The 20,809-nt window shown below is 48.1% G+C and overlaps 4 protein-coding genes across 5 annotated transcripts; 2 read left to right on the top strand and 2 right to left on the bottom strand.

The window, feature by feature from the left end:
* The first annotated feature begins 945 nt into the window (after positions 1 to 945).
* LOC112348542 (receptor-like protein kinase At3g21340) lies at positions 946 to 4,437 on the top strand. The gene is made up of 14 exons (XM_024681292.1): positions 946 to 1,039; positions 1,098 to 1,647; positions 1,699 to 2,204; positions 2,261 to 2,393; positions 2,448 to 2,519; positions 2,572 to 2,640; positions 2,689 to 2,739; positions 2,793 to 2,989; positions 3,042 to 3,244; positions 3,297 to 3,423; positions 3,476 to 3,538; positions 3,587 to 3,776; positions 3,851 to 3,983; positions 4,038 to 4,437. Exons 1-14 carry the CDS (start codon positions 970 to 972, stop codon positions 4,317 to 4,319), a joined length of 2,646 nt encoding a protein of 881 aa, XP_024537060.1. The 5' UTR covers positions 946 to 969; the 3' UTR covers positions 4,320 to 4,437.
* A 6,200-nt stretch (positions 4,438 to 10,637) lies between these two features.
* Positions 10,638 to 12,416, bottom strand: LOC9648625 (pentatricopeptide repeat-containing protein At2g13600). The gene has a single exon (XM_024681184.1). It carries the CDS (start codon positions 12,414 to 12,416, stop codon positions 10,638 to 10,640), a length of 1,779 nt encoding a protein of 592 aa, XP_024536952.1.
* A 112-nt stretch (positions 12,417 to 12,528) lies between these two features.
* LOC112348515 (pentatricopeptide repeat-containing protein At4g02750-like) lies at positions 12,529 to 13,914 on the top strand. Its single transcript, XM_024681183.1, has 2 exons — positions 12,529 to 13,185; positions 13,315 to 13,914. Exons 1-2 carry the CDS (start codon positions 12,529 to 12,531, stop codon positions 13,912 to 13,914), a joined length of 1,257 nt encoding a protein of 418 aa, XP_024536951.1.
* Positions 13,915 to 13,950: 36 nt separating this feature from the next.
* Positions 13,951 to 16,227, bottom strand: LOC9648861 (GTPase LSG1-1). 2 transcript variants are annotated; one of them, XM_024681298.1, is made up of 8 exons: positions 16,003 to 16,227; positions 15,848 to 15,931; positions 15,702 to 15,788; positions 15,550 to 15,643; positions 15,439 to 15,495; positions 15,291 to 15,370; positions 14,306 to 15,234; positions 14,130 to 14,259 (listed from the first exon to the last, which is right to left on the bottom strand). In XM_024681298.1, exons 1-8 carry the CDS (start codon positions 16,215 to 16,217, stop codon positions 14,246 to 14,248), a joined length of 1,560 nt encoding a protein of 519 aa, XP_024537066.1. In that variant the 5' UTR covers positions 16,218 to 16,227; the 3' UTR covers positions 14,130 to 14,245. The 2 variants fall into 2 exon arrangements, with proteins under 2 accessions (XP_002976299.2, XP_024537066.1); XM_002976253.2 differs by having other exon boundaries at positions 13,951 to 15,234.
* Positions 16,228 to 20,809: the final 4,582 nt, after the last annotated feature.

Raw genomic sequence — 20,809 nt, 5'->3', positions numbered from 1 at the left:
GGAATAAAGTTTTCTCATGTTGATGATATTGATAAAAATTTAGCTTGGATCATTTCTCAAATCAATGGCTAATTCCCAACAAGTTTATGAATATAAATAATTTCTAAACATATATATTAAAGTTTTAAAATTATGTGTAAATTGATTTTCTGAACTAAATAAAATAATTAATTTTTGTAATTTTTTATATTTATAACATAATTTTTATCAAGACAACATAATAAATAAGCATTAAGCTTATAATAATATTATAAATATCAGTTTTATTATACATTTGTATTCATAGTTTCTATAAAAATTAAAGAACTACAAAAAAACTAGATATTAACAACTTTAATCATAGCTGACCTAGTGTTAAAATGCCTTTAAATGTTGCAAAAAAAAATTTAAAAAGTTAATTTAGAGTTTAGGTTGCCCTAAACAAAAAGCTACATGGAGAGAAAAAAGCGAGGGAGTTGGGTTGTTTTGCCTCGCTTTTTTCTCTCCATGTAGCTTTTTGTTTTGCCCAGCCAACACCAACTAACAACAAAAACAGCCTTTGACTTTCAAGATTGTTTAATGGTGGTTGGTTGGTTGTTTGTTTACACGTTCCAGTCAACCGGGAGCGTGTTTGACTGGGCTGAATAGAGTCCACAACTACAGTCATGGTCGAGCAGTGCACGTGCGATCGCGATTTTTCCATGGGCGATAACTTCGTTTTATTCCAATTTGTAAAATTCCAGTCCTACAGAAGAGGAGAGGAGGAATCTTCCTGCGATCAGTGCTTGCGAATATTCCTGTGCCTTTGCGCCCCAGCGCTGGTCGTCGCGACTTTGACCTTGACTTTGACCGTGACATCGCCCTCGCCCTCCCTGATTCTTATACATGCGTTATTGTTTGCTTGGTCTTATACAGACTAGGCCGCAACGCTCTTATTTGACTATCAGCACTTAATTCTTTGGCAAAAAAGGCCCGAGTTTCAAGCGAAAAATGTGGCATCTTCTCCTTTTCACGTGTGGCTTGATCCTTGCAGGACAGACTTCTGTTTCAGCTCAACCAGGTGAGCAGCATTTCCACGATCCAAACGCTTTTATAAGTACTCTATCGATTTTGTCCAGGGTTTTTGAGCCTCGACTGTGGAGCTTTCGACAGCCACACGGATGACAATGGTATCGAATGGATACCCGACGACAAATACATCACCACCGGAGTGAAAACCTTCATTGCAAGCTCTTTGAAACAAGACTCGGATCTAATTTTTCAGCGTCTTCGCTACTTTAGCGACACCTCCCGGAAGCACTGCTACGCTTTGCCAGTCGTCGTGGATGAGAGCTACATCGTGAGGCCGGGGTTCTACTACGGAAACTACGACGGGCTGGAATCAACTGTAGCCGAGTTTGACATTGCAATTGGTGCGAATACTGTGATGAATGCGAGCCTGGGAAGCCAGTCGTCGTCGTACTGCGAGTTTGTGGTGAAAGCCACAAACTCGACACTAGATCTATGCCTTGGAACCAGCTCGAATTCACCGGCAAATATCCCATTCATCTCCACAATCGAGCTTAGAAGGCTGGCTCCTGGGATGAGTGGAAGTGTCTCGGATTATAGTGAGGTCTTACTCATGTGGAGAAGGATCAATCTTGGAGCAACTTCAAACGAAGATATCAGGTAAGAAACTCCCAAACTTTTTTCTCTTCGAGCGTTCAATTCTTCGAACAGGTATCCTTTGGATGAATACGATCGAATATGGAGAGCTGACAAGGGCTTCAAAAACATGGGAAGCTACCAGCGGATCAACACTAACTCGACTGTTTCCGTAGGGAAAACTTCTAACAAGCCTCCCACCGCGGTGATGAGCTCCGCCATCGTCTCCAACTCCGTGATGGTCTTCGAGTTTCCAGTCACGCTCGAGGCAACGAAGTACTACGTCAACTTTTACTTTGCGGAGTTCTTCGCTCTGGGGAACGACACGAGAGAGTTCATGCTCCTTTTCAACACCAGCTCTCTTGAAACTCCCCAGATCGCGGTGACCGTCAACATCGAAAAGCACACCCAGGCTCCGCTTACTTCAGTGCAAGTGTATCTCGAAGCTCCCGTGGAGCTTTCTGATCCAACGCGTTTCTTTCTCGTTCCCACGCCAAACTCTACGCTGGGTCCAATCCTCAATGCCGCCGAGCTCTTCATGTACAAAGGTGGTCTCCTTCCAGGGACAGAACCCGACGATGGTATTTAGCATAATTTATGCTATTAAAGTCTCGTTTTTTCCCCTTTTTCTGGACAGTGGTAGCGATTCGCAATGTAATGAACGAATTTAACATCACTGGATGGTCGGGAGATCCTTGCTTGCCACTTCCGTACACTTGGCGGTGGATCACTTGCGATGTAGCTCAAATCCCAGCGAGAATTACAGAGCTGTAAGGGACGTATCTAGATCTATCATACGAAAAACTTAAGAGCTCTCACTGCAGGAACTTGTCCAATCAGCGGCTAAGTGGTAACATATCACGGTCCATCATGAACCTATCGCATCTAACAAAAATGTATGGAAGGTTCTTTAGCAATTCTTTGTTTTTCTCATTTTTAGTTCTTCAGATATTTGGATAACAACGCATTGACAGGGCCAGTTCCAGACTTTAGCTCTTTGAAAAACCTCACGGTTTTGTGAGTACTGCATATAATAAAATAGTCCTTATAGTCACTATGTTACAGATCATTACAAAACAACAATTTGGATTGCGTACCACCAGAAATGCATTTCAAGTTAGTATACGAATTTCTCTCTTGAAATTTATATATCGTTTTACTTCCCGCAGCACTACTTTTAAGTTATGCCACACAAAGAAGAAAAAAAATACAACACTTCTAATTGGAGTAGCGGTTCCATGCATAGCCGTGATACTACTTGCGACTGGACTCGTCGTGTGTTTTATGTCCCATAGAAAAACAGCAGATAACAGCCCAAGAACCATCGGAACACAGGAGAAAGATAACAAAGATACCAAGAGTCCAGGTAAGTTGCAAAGTCTAAGCCTTGTGTTTATAGCTTGCATTTCATCTCCCAGGCCTGGCTCCAAAGTCTCCAAACTCCAACACCAAAATCTTTAGTTATAAAGCTGTGGTCGAGGCCACAAACAACTTCAAGCGAGTTCTAGGCGAAGGAAGCTTTGGACCAGTGTACTATGGCTGCCTTTCCAATGGTGTGGAAGTTGCTGTTAAGGTCTTGTCAAGCACCTCAAAGCAAGGATATCAAGAATTTAACACGGAGGTGCGTTTGATCGTCAAGCATGAATACCAAACTGATTGTATCTTCTCGGCAGATTGATATTCTATCAGTGGTACATCATAGGAACTTGGTCTCTTTTCTTGGCTACTGTGACCATGGATCGAAGCTTATACTGCTCTATGAGTTTTTGTCAAATGGAACTATAAAAAAGCACTTGTATGGTAAGTGATATCTTCTTTTGATCCATTTGTTTCTTTATGATGTGTCATATAGGCACAAACTGTCCAACTTTAAGCTGGAAATCTCGGCTGCAAATTGCTTTAGACGCTGCTCAAGGTAAATGAGATGAGTTTGTATAGTGACTCTCAGCAGTGAATTTTGTAGGATTGGAGTATTTGCATACGTCTTGCAATCTTCATATAATCCATCGTGACATCAAAACAACCAACATACTCTTAAGTTCTGCTATGGTTGCCAAAGTCACTGACTTTGGGCTTTCCAAGCTTTATGACAAGAACAACACATCTCATGTCTCAACTATTGTCAAAGGGACTCCAGGATATCTCGATCCAGAGTGAGAAAAAAATTTCTTTTTTATCTATTCAGGTTCAAACCATCGTTATGATTGATTTATGAATGGTTTCTCAGGTACCATTCCTACAGCAAACTCACAGAAAAATCAGATGTGTACAGCTTTGGAGTGGTACTGTTTGAAATTATTTGTGGCCGTGAACCTATCAATCTAACACTTCCAGATGAACAAGTTGTTCTTTCAAAATGGGTAAAAACACTCTTTCAAATCTTTAGCTTCTAATAGTAGTTTTGCTTCCTCCAGGCATGCAAAGAACTTGAGAAAGGCAACCTACAAAATATAATAGATCCCAAGTTATTAGGCTATAAAGAGCAAGTAGCATGGAAAGTTTTGGAGCTTGCAATGAACTGTGTGGAGCATCGATCTGAGAGGAGGCCTAACATGAACACTGTGGTAAATGAGCTGAAAGAGGCCATCCAACTTGAGGAGGAAGGAATCTTTCTCACACAATTTATGGATGGAGCTTTTGCAGACGACACTGCCTTGTTCCTACTCGCGACTAAGGAGAACATGGATGCAGCATAGAAGGCGTAAAGAATATGTGTGTGCAAATACTAAACAGGTCATACACCCAGTGAACTTTCAGTAGAGGAAGATAACTGGAAAGTTTATCAAATGCTGAAATCAAATAATTTTTATTTAATTAGTAAACTAGTAAATTATTATTAAATATTAATTCAGAAAAAAATTTTGGTTTGCTTAAGTATACCTAGAATGGATATTCTGTGATATTTTACCATCTAACATCCAATGGTGAAATGAGATTAATCTTGTGTTTATAAACTATAAATATATTTATAATTATAACGTCTGATTGATCAATTAATAAATAATAGTAAACATGATTAACATTACTATTAAGCAAAAGTTATTTAGCTTGCTTTAGAAAAGGTTGGTGTAAAAATATACCTAGAATATCTAAGTATAATCTATATTTACCAAAAATTTCTCATGATGGTCAATTCCACTAGATTTTTACTGTTAAGATTTTCTCTAATTCAAGGTGTGAGGGCCAAGTGTATGGCTACGATGCCGTATACTAATATTAGCGTAGTGGGATTTTGGTAGCCGTCGGATTGGTTTCAATCCGGACCACTCGCTCCTGTATATAAACTAGGGTTTTTGGGCTAATTCGGATGCACATTTCTGTATTCCCTTTCCATATTCCATGCACTCACATTGGTGGAGTTGAGGGGCACTTTTGATTGTCCCTGGGGAGTGCTTGGATTTGGGATTTCGGTTTAGATCTAGCTTTTGCATTGTCTAGATCTAGCTTTTTCCATTTCCTTTCTTTTGTTCTTTCCTTTCAGGATTTTGGTTTAGATCTAGCTTTTTGCATTGTCTAGATCTACCATTTCTTTCCAGCTTTTTGTCATTTCTCTTTTTTTGCTCTTTCTTTTTCATTCATTTTCATGGCCGATCCGCAATCTCCTCCTTTGACTCTAGAGCAGCAGTTGGTTCAATTGCTTGATGCTATGCGTTTGCAATTGAACAACCAAACTCAGTTGATGGCGACGTTCACGGCACATGGTACAACTCCTCCTGCTTTTGGTGCCAATCCTCGCGTTCGGCCGGAGTTCTTTCGTGGGAATCCTGGGGATGATGTGTACCATTGGTTTGATCACTTCACGGTGATTGCCACATATCATTCTTGGGATGATGCTCGATGTTTGCATGAATTCCCCACATGTCTCCAAGGGACGGCATTGCAGTGGTACAATGGATTGAGCGCAGCTACTCGTGGCGATTGGAGTGTTCTTCCGGACGTCTTCAAACGCGCCTTCGGACACGCCGACGATTATGATGATGCCTTCCAACAATTGCATCGTCTTCGCCAAGGGCTATCTGAGTCGGTGATGCAATTTGGCGTTCGTTTCCGAAGTCTTTTGCTTCATGCGGAGCCAAATATGTCGGAGCGGATCAAGCTAGGAATGTTGTGGCCAGCACTTCGTCAAGATCTTGTCGGACTTGTGCATGCACTTGCTCCTGCCACTCTTGACGATGCTCTTCGCTTGGCACAACGTTATGAGACGTCGCCTCTTCCACTTCTTGCTACACGTCCTTCAGCTCCACTTCCTATGAGTGATGGTCCTGTTCCCATGGAGGTTGATGCTGCTGCTACTCGAGTCCAAGGACAAGGGCGAGTACGTGGTCGTGGCCGTGACGTTCGTTGCTGGGTGTGTGATGAAGTTGGTCATACTTATCGGCATTGTCGGCGCTTTCCGGATTGGCGACCTCCATTTCCTGGGTGGAGACCTTGGCGTCAGCAACGTCCTGTTGGTGCTGCTGCGGTGGAAGGTTTGGATACCGAGGTGCATTTGGGAAACGAGGAGTCGCGTGAGTAATGGAGGGACCTTCCGCGAATAAGTTAGTGACCCCTCCATCTTTCTTTCGGGAGTATCATCAAGGGGTTCACTCGGCACCGGTTCATCCAGTGTTTACTTTCCAAGTTCGTTTTTATAACAAGAGGTCTCCTATTCTTCTCTCCGTGTTGGTTGATACAGGTTCGAGTTTATCTTCTATTGCTCGACCTATTGCCACACGTTGTCGTCTACACTTGCGTCGTGCGGCAGATCTAGTTTTCATTCTTTATGGCAACGACCGTACACATGCATGTGCACGAGATGAGGCGGACCTGGTTGTGCGTGTGGGCGATCTCGAGCTTGAGTTGCAGTCATTGCGGGTGGTGCCGAGTCAAACTTTTGACCTCATTCTTGGTATGGATTGGTTGTAGCACAATCATGCCAAATGTGACTTTGAGGCTTCTCCCCCTTGTCTCATACTTCCTTATGTTTCATCCATTCCTCTCACTTCCGTACCTCTTCGTCCCTCTACTTCTACCTCTGCTTCCATTACTTTTGTTCCCCCACTATTTCCTCTTGTGTTTCCATCTTGTTCTACTCTTCCCTTTTTCGATCCCTCCGATGATCTTTGTGTTGCAGCTGTTGACCAGCTCATGAAGGAGTATTCTGATCTCTTTGAATTTGACCTATCGTCTGGGGCCAAGATTGCCACACGTCATCCCATTCCAACCGGGGATGCTCGTCCAATCAAGGTTCCTGTTCGTCGTCGGTCACCCAAGGAGATCAAGATTTTACGTGCAAACGTCAAGGAGATGTTGGAGAAGGGTGTTATTCGGAAGTCGCAGAGTCCTTGGGCATGTGAACCTCATCTTGTGACGAAGCCTGATGGGAGTATTCGTTTTTGCATCGACTATTGTCCGTTAAATGAAGTGACGATCCCGGACGTGTACCCTCTTCCTCACACTGCTGATCTCTTGGATCGTCTGGGGCGAAGTCGTTGGTTCACCAAGCTAGATCTTGCTTCTGGGTATTAGCAAGTACCGATGGCTGAAGAAGATATTCCTAAGACTGCTTTTCGTACACCATTTGGTTTGTACGAGTTTTTGGTGATGCCGTTTGGTTTGAACAATGCTCCAGCAACTTTTCAGCGAATGATGGACGAGGTTCTTTGCGATATGCCGGAGGTGACGGCTGACTTCATTGATGATGTCTTGATCCACTCGGAGGGGACGTGGGAGGAGCATGTTCGTGATGTTTGTAAAGTGTTGGATCGGCTATGCGATGTTGGTTTAAAGCTGAAGCAGTCGAAGTGCGTGTTTGGGTCCAAGGACACAACTTATCTTGGGTACCGTATTTCTCGTGAGGGTTTGCAAGTTGATCCTGACAAACTTGTGGCTGTTCTAAAGTTCCCTACTCCGAAGTGTGTGAATGATGTGCAACGCTTTTTGGGTAAGGTGCAGTATCTCGGTCGTTTTGTGGATCATCTTTCCGATCGCACTACACCATTGCGAGCGTTGCTGAAGTCATCAACGTCATCTTTCATCTGGTCTCCCGATTGTGAGCGGGCGTTCGTGAATCTCAAAGAGCTATTGACGACTCCTCCGGTTTTGGCATATCCTGACTACACTCGACCTTTTATTTTGCACGTGGATGCTTCTGACATTGGTCTTGGAGGTGTGTTGATGCAAGAGAGCTCGAGTGTGCCTGGTCAGTGCCATCCCATTGCATACATAAGCCGTACATTACAACCAGCGGAGATGAACTACTCCACAACGGAGAAGGAGTGTTTAGCAGCAGTCTGGGGTTTCGAGAAACTTCATGCATATCTACATGGTTCTCGGACGTTACTTGAAGGTGACCATGCTGCTGTTACTTCATTATTGAAGCGGAAGAACCTGGTTGGTCGTACGACTCGATGGGCTTTGAAGCTTCAGATATATGATTTCGATGTTGTTCATCGCCCAGGGAGTTCTATGGCTGATGCTGATGCCCTTTCTTGAGCTCCTCTTCCTTCTCCACTCACTTCTCATGTTTCTGACGAACCTGTTGTTCCAGCATCTATGGATTTTCTAGATGAGGATTCTGTGCCGTCGGCGGTTGCTGTCCTTGACGTTCAGTGTCCACAGGGCGTAGAGCAAGATTTACCTTCTCTGGATGAGGTTCGCGAGGCTCAAAAGATTGAGCCGTGGATTCGAAGGCTTCGAGATAGGTTTGAGAATCCTGCATCACTTGCTGATGACTTGCCTTTTCGGCATTTACATTCTCAATATCGCCTTGAAGATGGCCTTCTTTATTTTGTGGGGACGGATCCTGATGATCATTTACGGCTGGTGGTGCCTTCGGTGTTTATTCCGTGGTTTCTCCATGCCTACCATGATTCTCCTATTCTAGGTGGGCATATGGGACACCGTCGTGTCACCGAGAAGCTGCGCAGATCTTTCTATTGGCCAGAGATGCGACGTGATATTATCCGGTATGTGCATAGCTGCGTTTGGTGCCAAGCTCGTAATACTCCCCCTTGTGCTGCGGAAGGACGGTTGGAGTCAATTGCAGTTTCTCGTCCGTTTGAGTTGGTGGCGTTTGATCTTATGGGACCTTTTCCACGATTGACTGCTGGCAATGAGTATGTTATTATTGCTTCTGACTACTTGACTCGTTGGGTGGAAGTTGGTGCTCTTGCTAGTGCCTCTGCAACTGCTGTTGGATACTTCCTCCTCAATCGAGTGGTGTTCCAGCATTCTTGTCCAGAGCGAATTCTTTCGGATAATGGTCCTGCATTTATGGCTGAGGTATTTCATGTTTTGACATCTCGGTTGGAGATACGCCACACTTTTACGAGTGCTTATCATCCACAATCAGACGTTCTGGTGGAACGGCTCGTTCGGACATTCAAAGGGATGATTGCGAAGTATGTGAACTTTCAACATTCGGATTGGGATGGTTATTTGCCGTCTCTTCGGTATGCTTATATCACAGGGGTGCAGAGTTCTGTTGGTGCTTCACCATATAAACTTCTATATGGTCATGATCCAATATTACCAACAGAGCTGGGTTTACCTTCGCGATTGCCACGAGCTCCTGATGCTAGGTCATGGGATCAATATTTGACAAACATTCTTCCACTTGTCCGAGCAGAGTCTGCTGAACACTTAGGCCGCATACAAGTGGGACAACAACGGCGCTACAATTCCCATCATCGTCCACCTGCGGAGTACAAAGTGGATGATTTGGTGTTAGTCCGTTTTCCCCATCTTACGGTACGTGGTTTATCTAAAGGGCTCCTTGCGCAGTGGAAAGGACCGTATCGGGTGTTGCGGCAAGTTGGACCACAAGTTTATGAGGTTCGGCATGACGTTCAGCAGGCCGATCCTCCGGAGATTGTGCATGTGCAGCGGTTAAAATGCTTCATACAAAGGGATCAGGAGCAGTTAATACCGTCTACAGATCCACCGATGCCTCCTCCTGACGTTCCTCCAGATCCCGGCCCATCTACAAGAGAACCCTGACGGCCTTCCATTATTCCGAGAGGAGGGGATGATGTGAGGGCCAAGTGTACGGCTACGATGCCGTATACTAATATTAGCGTAGTGGGATTTTGGTAGCCGTCGGATTGGTTTCAATCCGGACCACTCGCTTCTGTATATAAGTTAGGGTTTTTGGGCTAATTCGGATGCACATTTCTGTATTCCCTTTCCATATTCCATGCACTCACAAAGGCTTAATTTTAAATATTAATTGTTATTTTAAGGCTAATAGCTAGTCACCATGCCTCATTGTTGCTGGCAGCATCCCTCCAACCTTCGAGCAAGCTTGATGTGGGTTTCAGCGAGGCATAGACAATTCGCAGCACGCCCCTAGCGCCCAATAGCTTTGCTATCTCAATCAACTTCCCAGGTGACGATTGGTGAGCATGACATGAGCAGGAGCCCAAAGTCATTGTCATGGATCGCACACGTCATTGTGATCTTGGTGGCTCAAGGGTAAACCATAGTCAACACCATACTCTTCCTGAAAATATTCACATTGCCTCGAACCAGCATATGTTTGCCAATGTGGAGAAGTTATGATTCATTCTTTCTACACTCTCTCATTTTTTGTTTGTTCTAGGTGTCTGGCAACGTTATCACAAGTCTATCAATTTGCTTTTCGGACACGATTGGCGTATATCCCCGTGGAGATTCAAGATGCATTAGATGCAAGAATCTATGAGGCCATTGCCCGAGTGTATTGAGAATGAAGTAAAAGGAAGTTTCCTGTCTTCTGGCTACTTTGCTTCATTGTCTTCGTTTGTTACATATTTCACAGTCACAATGTTAAGCTCTTTCATTGTTTGAGAGTCCTTTTTATGCCTAGAAAGCTTAAAAAGACATGAAGCTTGTACCGCTCAAAAGACTTTTAGAAGAAGAAAAAACAGTGAGAAAAAGCTACACGATCTGTGGAAAAGTTGTACGTACGTACCAAGAGCTTGGCAAAGTCCATCACAAGGAAGATCCATATGGGGACTCTGGATCTCCTTCCAAATCTCCAAGCTCTTCCACGGCTAACGATTAGCGCAAGCACACAGAACTGCCGGTTGCAAACAATCGAAGAAACTGTTCGCCTTCTTCTCCTCTTCACAGCCATTCTTCTCGGCCACTTTTTTCTCCAGCTCCTGGATCTCAGCCTCGATCTGGCTCAGCATAACATACGGCCCCGACTTCTCTGGATACGTCTCTAGAGCCGCTCGCGCCAAGCGGGACCCCCTCTTCACGTCCTTCGCGTTCTTGCAAGCCCGAAGAACTGCCGTCCAGGCCACGAGATCCGGATAGAACGGCATGCTCTCGATGAGCTCCTCGGCTTCCTGTAGCTTCCCATTGCGTCCCAGCACGTCTACCATGCAACCATAGTGATCCACCAATGCCTCAACCTGGTAGTCGTCCTGGAACAGCCGGAACACGTCCCTGCCAGCGTCCACCTTCCCAGCATGCCCACAACCGCCGACCAGCACCGTGAAAGTTATCTCGTCCGGCACCACCCCTTGATGGCACATATCCAGGAAGAGCGCCAGCGTCTCCCTGATATGCCCGTTCTGGGCATACGCCGTCAGCATCGAGTTCCAGCACGAGAGGTTCTTCCAGCACTCGTCGAAGATCTTCCTCGCATCGCCCACCTTACCACACTTCCCGTAGAGATTGAGAAGCGCGCTCACGATCACATGGTCCGCCTGGAGTCCGGCCGCGAGGACGCGATCGTGGACGGCCCTCCCGGCCGAGGCCGTTGCCATATCCGCGCAAGCGTCGAGGACGCTCGCAAAGGTGATGTGATCCGGCACCACGCCTTCATGGTCCATCGTCCGAAAGAGCTGGAGAGCGTCGCGGCTTTGTCCGTAGAAGGAGCACGCGGCGATCATCGAGTTCCAAGTTACGAGGTTCTTCTCCGCCATGGACTCGAAAACTTTCCTCGCTTCCTCCAAGTTGCCACTCTTCCCGTGCATGTAGAGCATCGCGGAGGCTATCGTCACGTCCTTCTCGAGCCCGTGAGCGCGGACCCTGTCGTCGACGAGCTTGGCGTAGCATCCGCACAGCGCATTCCCGGTGGCAGTGATGAGACTCGTGAACGTAACTTTGTCCGGCCGGATCCCCTCGAGCTCCATCTTCCAGAAGATCCTCAAGCCCTCCACGGCCTCGTCGGTGGAGTGGGAGTAAGCTGAGAGCATCGACGTCCACAGCACCATATCCTTAAACTCCACCCGGTCGAAAACTTCTCCCGCGAGATCGAGCCTGCCACACCGCCGGTATGCGTTGATGAGCCCGGTCATCACCACCACGTCCACGTACAAGCCGGAGGAAACCACCTGGTCGTGGATCTTCCGGGCCTCCGGGAGCGTCTCCACGCAGCACAGCACGGAGCTGAGGATGTGAGCGTCGGGAAGCATGCCACCCTCGAGCAGCATCCGGCGGTAGTAGTCGAGGCCTTCTTCGTAGCGATCATCACTCTCGGCCCCGGCAGTGATCATCGCTGCCCAGGACATCTGGTCCCGGATCGCCATCCTGTCAAACACCTGCTTTGCCTCGTCGAAGCTCCCGCATTTGCCATACATCTCGGTGATGAGATTGAGCAAGTAGCGATCCTTTCCCAGCCCCCGGTCGACGATCTTGCCGTGAAGCTTGCGCGCGTACTCGAGATCGCGCGTGAAGGTGAAGTAGCGGATGAGATCCGCATAGGCCTGCTGGAGGTTCTCTTCCTTGCGGAGGATCGGTGTGTAGGAAATGTACCTGGCGAGGTGCGAGCTTCTTCTCGGTCTGGTCCGGGAGTGGAGACGTAGGATCGCGTTCCACATTGGGCGGCGCGAGAGGGCGTCCCTTCTTCCTCCTCGCGTAAAACCCTAAACCCCCAGGCCTTAGAACCCTAGAAAAATTCCAAGAAAATGTGAGAGAAATTCAGCGAGAGAGATGAGCGCGAGCACTTGCCAGCCTCTCAAGATCGCCAATCGGCGCGATGGTGGCGATCCCTGCTGGATCGAGAGCCGCGAGCTCCTGATTGCGGCGGTGAGATCTTGCAGGAGTCTAGCGCAGGGGAGATCACTCCACGCTCGGATCCTGGAGAGCGATCACGCCGGGGACAAATTCCTGGCCAATCTCCTCATCCAGATGTATGGCAGCTGCGGCGCGCTCCACGACGCACGCGGCGTCTTCGATGCCATGCCGGATCCAAACGATTTCTCGTGGAATATTTTGCTGGGCGCCCACGCGCGCAACGACGATCTCGCCGGTGCCAAGGAGGTCTTCGATCGCAATCCCTGCAAGGACAAGGTCTCCTGGACGACAATGCTCCGCGCCTATGCCACGCGCGGGCATTTGCAAGACGCGCAAGAGATTTTTGACCTAATTCCCGACCCAGATCTCTTTTCCTGGAACACACTCCTCACATCCTACTCTCAAGAGCTTCGTATATGCCAAGCCAAGCAAATTTTCGATTATATGCCTAATAGAGACATAGTATCTTGGAATGCCCTCTTGTCAGGATATTCCCAAATCGGGTATCTGGAAGACCTTAAAACTCTATTCACCAGGATGCCCTCGTGGAACGTGGTGACGTGGACGACAATGGTAAGCGCTTTTGGGGAGCGCGGTCACGCAGACGATGCACGTCGTTGCTTTGAAAGCGCCGTGGAGCATAACGTGCTCACGTGGAATGCCATGCTGGCAGCATATGCCCAAAGTGGGCATCTGGAAGAGGCGAAGATCGTGTTTGACGGAATGTGCGAGCGTACCGTTGTGTCCTGGAGCACCATGCTGACGGCATATTCCATGTCCGGTCACATGTACGGGGCAAAACGGACATTCGATTTGATGCCTCAAACGGACGTGGTGTCGTGGAACGTACTTTTAGGAGCATATGCCCGGAATGGGCATATGTACGGAGTAAAAGAACTATTTGATTCCATGCCACAGAGGAACTTAGCGGCATATACTCTCATGCTGCAAGCTTACAGCGGCAAGGGGTACATTGAAGCCGCAAAGATTCTGTTTGATTCCATGCCGGAGTTTAACACCATCTCGAGCACGGCTATGGTGGCCGCGTTTGGACGAAACGGCCAGACGCAGCACGCTAAGAGGCTGTTTGACACCATGGAAGAACGCACTGTTGTTGCCTGGAACGCCTTGCTTGGAACGTTTGTCACGAACGGGGAGCTCGAGGAGGCCGAAAAGCTTCTGGAGAGAATGCCCGAACAAAACTTTGGATCCTTTGCTTCGATCTTCGGCCAGCACCATGGACGGAGTTTTCACTTGATGAACTTGCTGGGACTCTCGGCCACGGACGAGGATGCTGTGTAGCTCTACATCCAGCTCTCTCCAAGATCTCACGAAGGCTACACAAAGCTTGTGTTTCATTCCATGGCGCGAGACACAGCGAAGCGAAACTTTGGATCCTTTGCTTCGTATCTGGCCAGCACCATCTTGATGGACTTGCTGCGACTGGATGTAGCAAGCTAGCGAGCTGCTCCATAGCTCACGGAGACTGATATCCCTTTCACGCGAGCCATGCCGTCGCTCTCGTCGTCTTTCACTCTCCACGAGCGGTCTTTCTTCCTGGGAGCTTTCTTCTGCATCTTGTGAAGGGCCTTCTTCGGCTTCACAGCCTTGGCTCCCTGGCTCTTGCTAGCGTTCAAGTCGACGTCCCTGAAAATTCCATCCAGTCGAGCTTTGAGATTGGATTCACCAGTACCTGTAGTTGTTTTCGATCCTTCTTCCTCTTCCTCTTCTCTTTCTTCGTATTCTTCGTCCTCTTCTCCTGAGAGATCGTCAACATCGTCACTGTGAACACCACCCTCATCAACAGCTTCTTCATCATCGTCGTTGCTTTCATCGTCGCTTGTGGTGTCGTCGTCCGGCGGAGTATGGCAGTATAAAAGCTTACCATTGAGGTAGTCCTTGAGCATCTGCCGAGCAGATCGTGTCTCGTCTGGAAGACCTCTCGAAGCTACATAGCCGCGCGACTGAGCGTAGGACTTGAGAAGCTCGGCAGCGGTAGGCGGCCTGTTTTGATCCTCGTACGGCTTTGGCTTCGGCAGTAGCAAGCCGTAAGTCTCTTCCAGCTGCCTCCGTGGGATTTGATTCGCGATAACCTGAATCGGACCCCTGTAGTCTGTCATCTTATCAACTGGTAGGACGCCAGCAGCAACCATGTCAGCCTTGGAGCTCGTAAACGAAGGAAAAACCAATCCCGGACAGTCACAGAGCATCAGCTTGTCGTTGATAATCAAAGTTTGGAAATGCTTCGTCTTTCCAGGCGTTGAAGTCACACCTGTGCGCTTCTCTCCTACCAAAACGTTGATCGTAGAGCTCTTTCCAACGTTTGGATACCCCACAAACCCGACTGCAACTCGCTTCTCCGTATCCATCACCGACGAAGACGTGTCAAAGCTCGAGTCGGCTTTTTCCTCCTGTCCCGCGCTTCGTCTCTGGCGGATACCCTCGGCTCGAACTTGTAATGAGGCTAGAAGTTCTTCCCTGCCTAGAACCGGAACATCACCATCGTCTGCTTCATCGAGGTCCTGGTCATCGTCCTTGCCTTCAAGTTTTGCTGTAGCGGTTTTCGCAGACCAGAAGATATAATCCAGTCCCAGCTCGTCAAAGTAGCTTGCCCATTTTTTTCTGGAAGAAAAGAAGCAAGCCTAAGAGTTTGTTCTGAAACAGAATTGAATGCAGACCTTATTGCGACGGGCAGTAGATCAGATTTATTCAAGAGCAACAGCGTTGTCTTGTTTTCATCAATCTCCTTGACGTAGGCCTGTAAATCACGAACATAAGTTTTCCTTGCAAAGAAGCACTCGAAGTTTTTCTTGCATTCCAAGTTACCTCCAGGTCTGGACAACGATAAAATAGTGGGTTTCTAGCATCCACCACCATTACGACCTACAAAAGGACCGAGATTTATGCTTGAAGCTTAACCATATCATCACAACTTACCAGGTCGCATCGTTCGATCACACGCCATAATTGTCTCCACACCTCGAGATTTTTCTCAAACGGAGTGATAACAAGCTTCTCGTTCTCCTCCAGCCTAGATCACCATCATCTTTAAGAGAAAAAAAAACGTTTTTGTGATGCAGTGAGCATACCGTGCGAGGTTCCGACGCCATTCTAGAAACGCTTGCCTTTCCTGGGTGTCAAGCTCCTCCACGGTCATCTTCTTGTGCCATTTCGGCCTACACAAGGCGAGAAAAATCAATCTTCCAAAATCTAGGGAAAAATCCTGCGTACAAACCTGCGAGGAACAGTGAGACTGGACTCGTTCTCGAGCTCCTCTCTCCGCTTATCCTCATCGTAGCTCGCGCTGGAGCTCTCTTCTCTGGGAAATTCGAGCGAGAGCCACAAGTTACTTGGAGCTTAGAAAGGAAAAAACAAATGTATGGCACTCACCTTGACACAAGCTGGGGCGGCGGATTTGCATCGGAGAAAATGCGCTCGGCCTCTTCCGCCTGCTCGAGCACCACTTGCAAATCCGTGAATTCCATCACGGATTGCAGTGCCGACGCTCCAGCCTTGTCATCGCGATGATGATGCTGCTGCTTGTCCGCGTTCCGCCGCTTGATCAGCGCCTTGCCAAGCACCTGGCTCCCCTTCTTCCCCCCCATTGCCGCAAGAACCCTAATCTCTGCTATAGTTCTAGCTAGGGTTTTACCACTCAAAGCAAAATATTTTGGCGGGGTCTCTGCAAGATTTTCATTGAAAGGAAGATCACATCTTGTTGGGAGCCCTTTGTGTTAGGTCACGAGATGCTTTCCAGGTTGGGCAGTCGAGTTCTTCGTAGGAATCTATCATCGCTTGCCACCCAGCTAGGTCACCACCACGAACAAGGAGACTTGCATCAAGCTCTCACACGATGCAGAGAGAGCGCTGCAAAGCTCCTCACGGTGTCCGAGTTTGTCGCAAAGTCTGCCCGCCCCAACCAGGAGGAGGCCGCGGCGCTGGACGTGCATGAAGCCCGGTGCATGGAATACATGCTGCAAAGCTGGGACTCCGCCGAGGTGGACGAGACGCTGTTCCTGGTGCTTGCAGTTTGCTACATTGCTCGCCTCTGCGCCTCTAGTGCCGAGAGGAGTGCGTGCGCTGCGACGCTGGGATGGGAGGGTGGCGCAGCGCAGCTGGATTGCATGGTTGATTTCGCCCGCCAGGAGCTGCTCTCGTCAGCTGGAATCCAGAGGCTTTTGTCGCTGGATGCAGCTAAGCAAGATGAGGAGGTGAGCGAGCACTTGGAGCTACTTTGGGCAAAGTTTTGCGAAAGCAGAAACATCCAAGGTTTGTGCTTGTCATACAAAACTCATGTTCTTTTCGCTTTTCATTTCTTCTTTGTTGGAATGGCAGTGAGTTCCGAGATACCGGCACGCAACACTATCGGTATGAATTTCTCTGCTCCACCCCCTTATCGGATGCCTTCCAATGGGGAATTCAGATGTAAGAAATCATCTGTTTGCTCTGGTTTTCTGTCTCACCGGCTCTACTTGCAGGGCGCGAAAAGGTGACGAGTAAAACACAGTCAGGGAACACACAAAAGCCCTCCCGTTATGGCGTTGCAGCTGTCCCAAAGCTCTTTGGCTTGGTTTCCAAGATTCTCAAGGCCGACTTCTTTCTCACACTCCCGGTGGACAGGCTGGTAACAACACTGGTTTGCAACTTTCCCGGTTCTCATTCTTTTGACTTGCAACAACAGGGGTGGAACATGCTGTCGACTCCGCATGCACACGACGGAGTTCGACGGGCTTATGCGCAGCTTGCTCGACATCCGCTCAAGCCACCTCTGCAGCGTAGGTTTCCCGATGAAATGCCCTCTATGCCCCTGCTGGTCAAGGAACTTGTCCTGCTGCTCCAAGGTATCGAGAACAGCAAACTTCTGAGATCGCTTGTTGCAGAGAGGCCACCCCTGTCTGTGCTGCCGCACCACCACGCCATTGGGACCTGTATGCAGCACGCTCGCATCTGGCTTGGACGCTATGACCTCCGAATCTATTACGACCACGACTTGACGTGTAAGTTGTTGCCTCCTTTTTTATCTTTCTCAAACTCTGAGAGCTTGTTTAGATGGCCGGCTCGGTACGCACGATGTTGCAGAGCAGGAGGAGGAGGAGGTAGTGAATTCTTCATGCTTTACTGTGAGTGTGCGCTTACATCATCTTCGTGTCTGCATCACGCAGGTGTTGGGTGGTGGCTTCTCAAAGGAGCGAATCCCATCTCTGATCGAACAGACCTTGAGATGCTACACTCATGACAGTTTGTGGTACGTGATCGGATTCCAAATCTGCAGATGATCTCGACTGTTTTTTGTCTTGTGGAACTCAGGGAGCGGAAGTGCAAGCTTATTCACATGCGGCCGGAAGACTATGACATTGCAAAGCCTCCAGACACACCTATATGGTGTGCTTACAAGAAGTATATTGGGCATTGCAGGGAAGTTCCAACAACCCGTCAGTCCGTGCTTTACGATGTTCATGAGGCATTCACAGGGATTCTCGGCTGGGAGACCAAATCGAGACCCAGCAGGGATGGCCTGTTTCCGCCCGTCGCCGAGGATTTCTCCTTCGAGGAGCTGCACAGAGAGAAGCTCGAGAGCTGGATGTAGAGAGGACACACTCGACTTTTACAAGCCTTGGGAAAGCAAGCTTTCTGAAACTTGGAAAAAAACTAGACTTCTTGAAAGATTGTTGTAAGCTCTTAGATATATATTTCCATTTCTTGGAGTCCCATGTCTCGGCGAAATTAAGCTTGTTCCTATCCAAGTTCCATGCACTGGTAACGTCAAAAAAGAGACTTATACCTGATTGAAAAACCTTATGGAGGTTGTCATAATGTACTTATCGTCCATTGGATACCAAAGGCTCCAAAATCCTGCTTGAGACCTTTGACCGGAGATTTATGTCAACTAACCTGGTTGAGCTGAAACATAAATCTGTATAAGTCCTGAAAGACTTCAGGTCTTCAGATAAAACCGAAACTGCAACCAGACACGCGGCAAAGAAGTCAATGAGTACCTTTGAAGGTTTCTCGCCAAATAAATCACTTTCTGGACGCAATAAAAATCTCGTGAAACTATCTGACCGAATCGGCTCTTCGAAGTGACAAACAAAGGTCACCACTTGTACAGTAAGTCTTTGTAACTGAACAAACTTAAAAAATGATCGTCCAAGTGAATCCTTGACCTGAATACCTGAACGCCATTATCAGCCAGCTTGTCCACGCCCAAAACTTGTCCTGGACATTTGATCAAACTAAATGTAAGTTCAAGCCAACAAGAGGTCATGGACTAAACCAAGTTACCTGAGTCACCTTAGAAACGAAGACATGGAACAAGCCACCTCAAAGACATCTTTTGCTTGATGTCTCTTTGCTCGCAGTCGCTGGCTTTTGCATCTGGAAGATCTCTTGCATCAGCCACAAACGAAAGCCATGCAACCCGTTACGGAGTAAATGCGTAACAACAACTCCTGTCTTGGTTCCGATTTCACGTTTTCAATCGGCTTCCCAACTGCAAAAACTGTGCGTGTCGCTTATGCCCGAGATGAGATCACCAGTGGCAAAGCTTTTCCGGAGCTTTGATCTGGTCTCACAATTACCCTGCTGCGTGATTCATGGCCGAGCAAGCTTGTGGAGCGCTAGCCAAGACCTGGAAATGCTTGCAAGGCGTCATGGATCGAATCAAGCAGGAAAAGCCAACCTTGCATCGACTCGTCTTTGTCTGTGCTGGAGGAATGCTGGCCGGCACTGCCGCACTGGTAACTATCTTTGTGCTGCTCATCGGTACACCAATCTTCCTGCTCTTCCTTCCACTTCTCGTCAATCTCGGCGTCCTGGCGGTTCTTTTTATCGGTGGGATCCTGGTCTTCGTGCTTGCAAGCTCGTCACCACTAGCTTGGCTCTTGGAAGTCGCAACGTTTGGAGCCGAAGCCATGATCCATACCGTGACCGGCAACTTCGCCGAGATCTTCACTGGAAACGTTGGATCCCACGTCGCCAGCATCGTCACAAATGCCGCTGGCGGTGTCAAGAACGTTGCTGTGGCAGTGAGTGATAAAACCTCGCAAGCTGTGGGTGGTGTCGCGGGCACGGCGATGGCGATCACCGGCACATCGAGCGTAATCGCCACTTGTGTAGTGGAGAACACTGGGAAGGCTCTCGAGATTGAAACCACAGCCGTGACTGGGGGAGTTCTCGAGCTTGGATCAAGTGTAACCGATGGAGTTCTCGAGTTTGGATCAAGCGTAGCCGGCCGAGCTATCGGGCTTGGATTGAGCGTAACCGGCACTGTGACTGAACTTGGATCCAATGTACTCGGCGGCTTGGCAGGATTGTTCCATCCATCCGGTGACAAGAGCTCGTCGCGCAAGAAGAAGAATACGGGATCGGAGAGGCACTCGTGATCTACCACCGGTCAATGTGATCTTTCTTTTAGTGAAAATGTGATAATAGAGATCCCTGGCTATACTCTACTACTTGCGGCAAGAAGGGGAGCCAGGTGCTTGGGAAGGCCATCATCATCGCGATGACACAATTGCAAGTGGTGCTCGAGTAGGCGGAGCGCATTTTCTCCGATACAAATCCCAGCCATCCATTGATTTTGCACAGGAGGAAAAAGCCGACTCGAGCTTTGACACGTCTATGGATATGGAGAAGCGAGTCGCAGGGCCTGGAAAGACGAAGCATTTCCAGACTTTGATTATCAACGACGGACATGGTTGCTTGATAAGATGACACTCCGATTCAGGTTATCGCGAATCAAGTCCCACGTCCACGTAGAAGGCCGACGAGAACACCTGGTCGTGGATCTTCCGGGCCTTCCACGCAGCACAGCACGGAGTTGAGGATGTGAGCGTCGGGCCTCGAGCAGCATCCGTTTGGTAGTAGTCAAGGCTTTTTTGGTAGCGATCGTCACTCTCGGTTAGTATTTGCAGTAGTTTATTGTTCTTCTTCTTCGTCCTCTTCTCCTGAGAGATCGTTGCCATCGTCACTGTGAACACCACCATCATCGATAGACTGATCGTCGTTGGTTGCATCGTCGCTTGTGCTGTCGGAGTCCGGCGGAGGATGGCAGTATGTAGTCCTTGAGCATCTGACGAGCAGACCGTGTCTCGTCTGGAAGACCTCTCGACGCTACATCTTTCCTTCGCACGTCTGGATCTACCTCGTGCGAAGAGTTGCTCGACTCGGTACGGTAAACCAAACAGAACGGCCCTCT

The sequence above is a fragment of the Selaginella moellendorffii genome, unplaced genomic scaffold, assembly GCF_000143415.4.
Source record: "Selaginella moellendorffii unplaced genomic scaffold, v1.0 SELMOscaffold_30, whole genome shotgun sequence".
NCBI lineage: Eukaryota > Viridiplantae > Streptophyta > Lycopodiopsida > Selaginellales > Selaginellaceae > Selaginella > Selaginella moellendorffii.
This window is presented reverse-complemented; position numbering and strand designations above follow the sequence as displayed.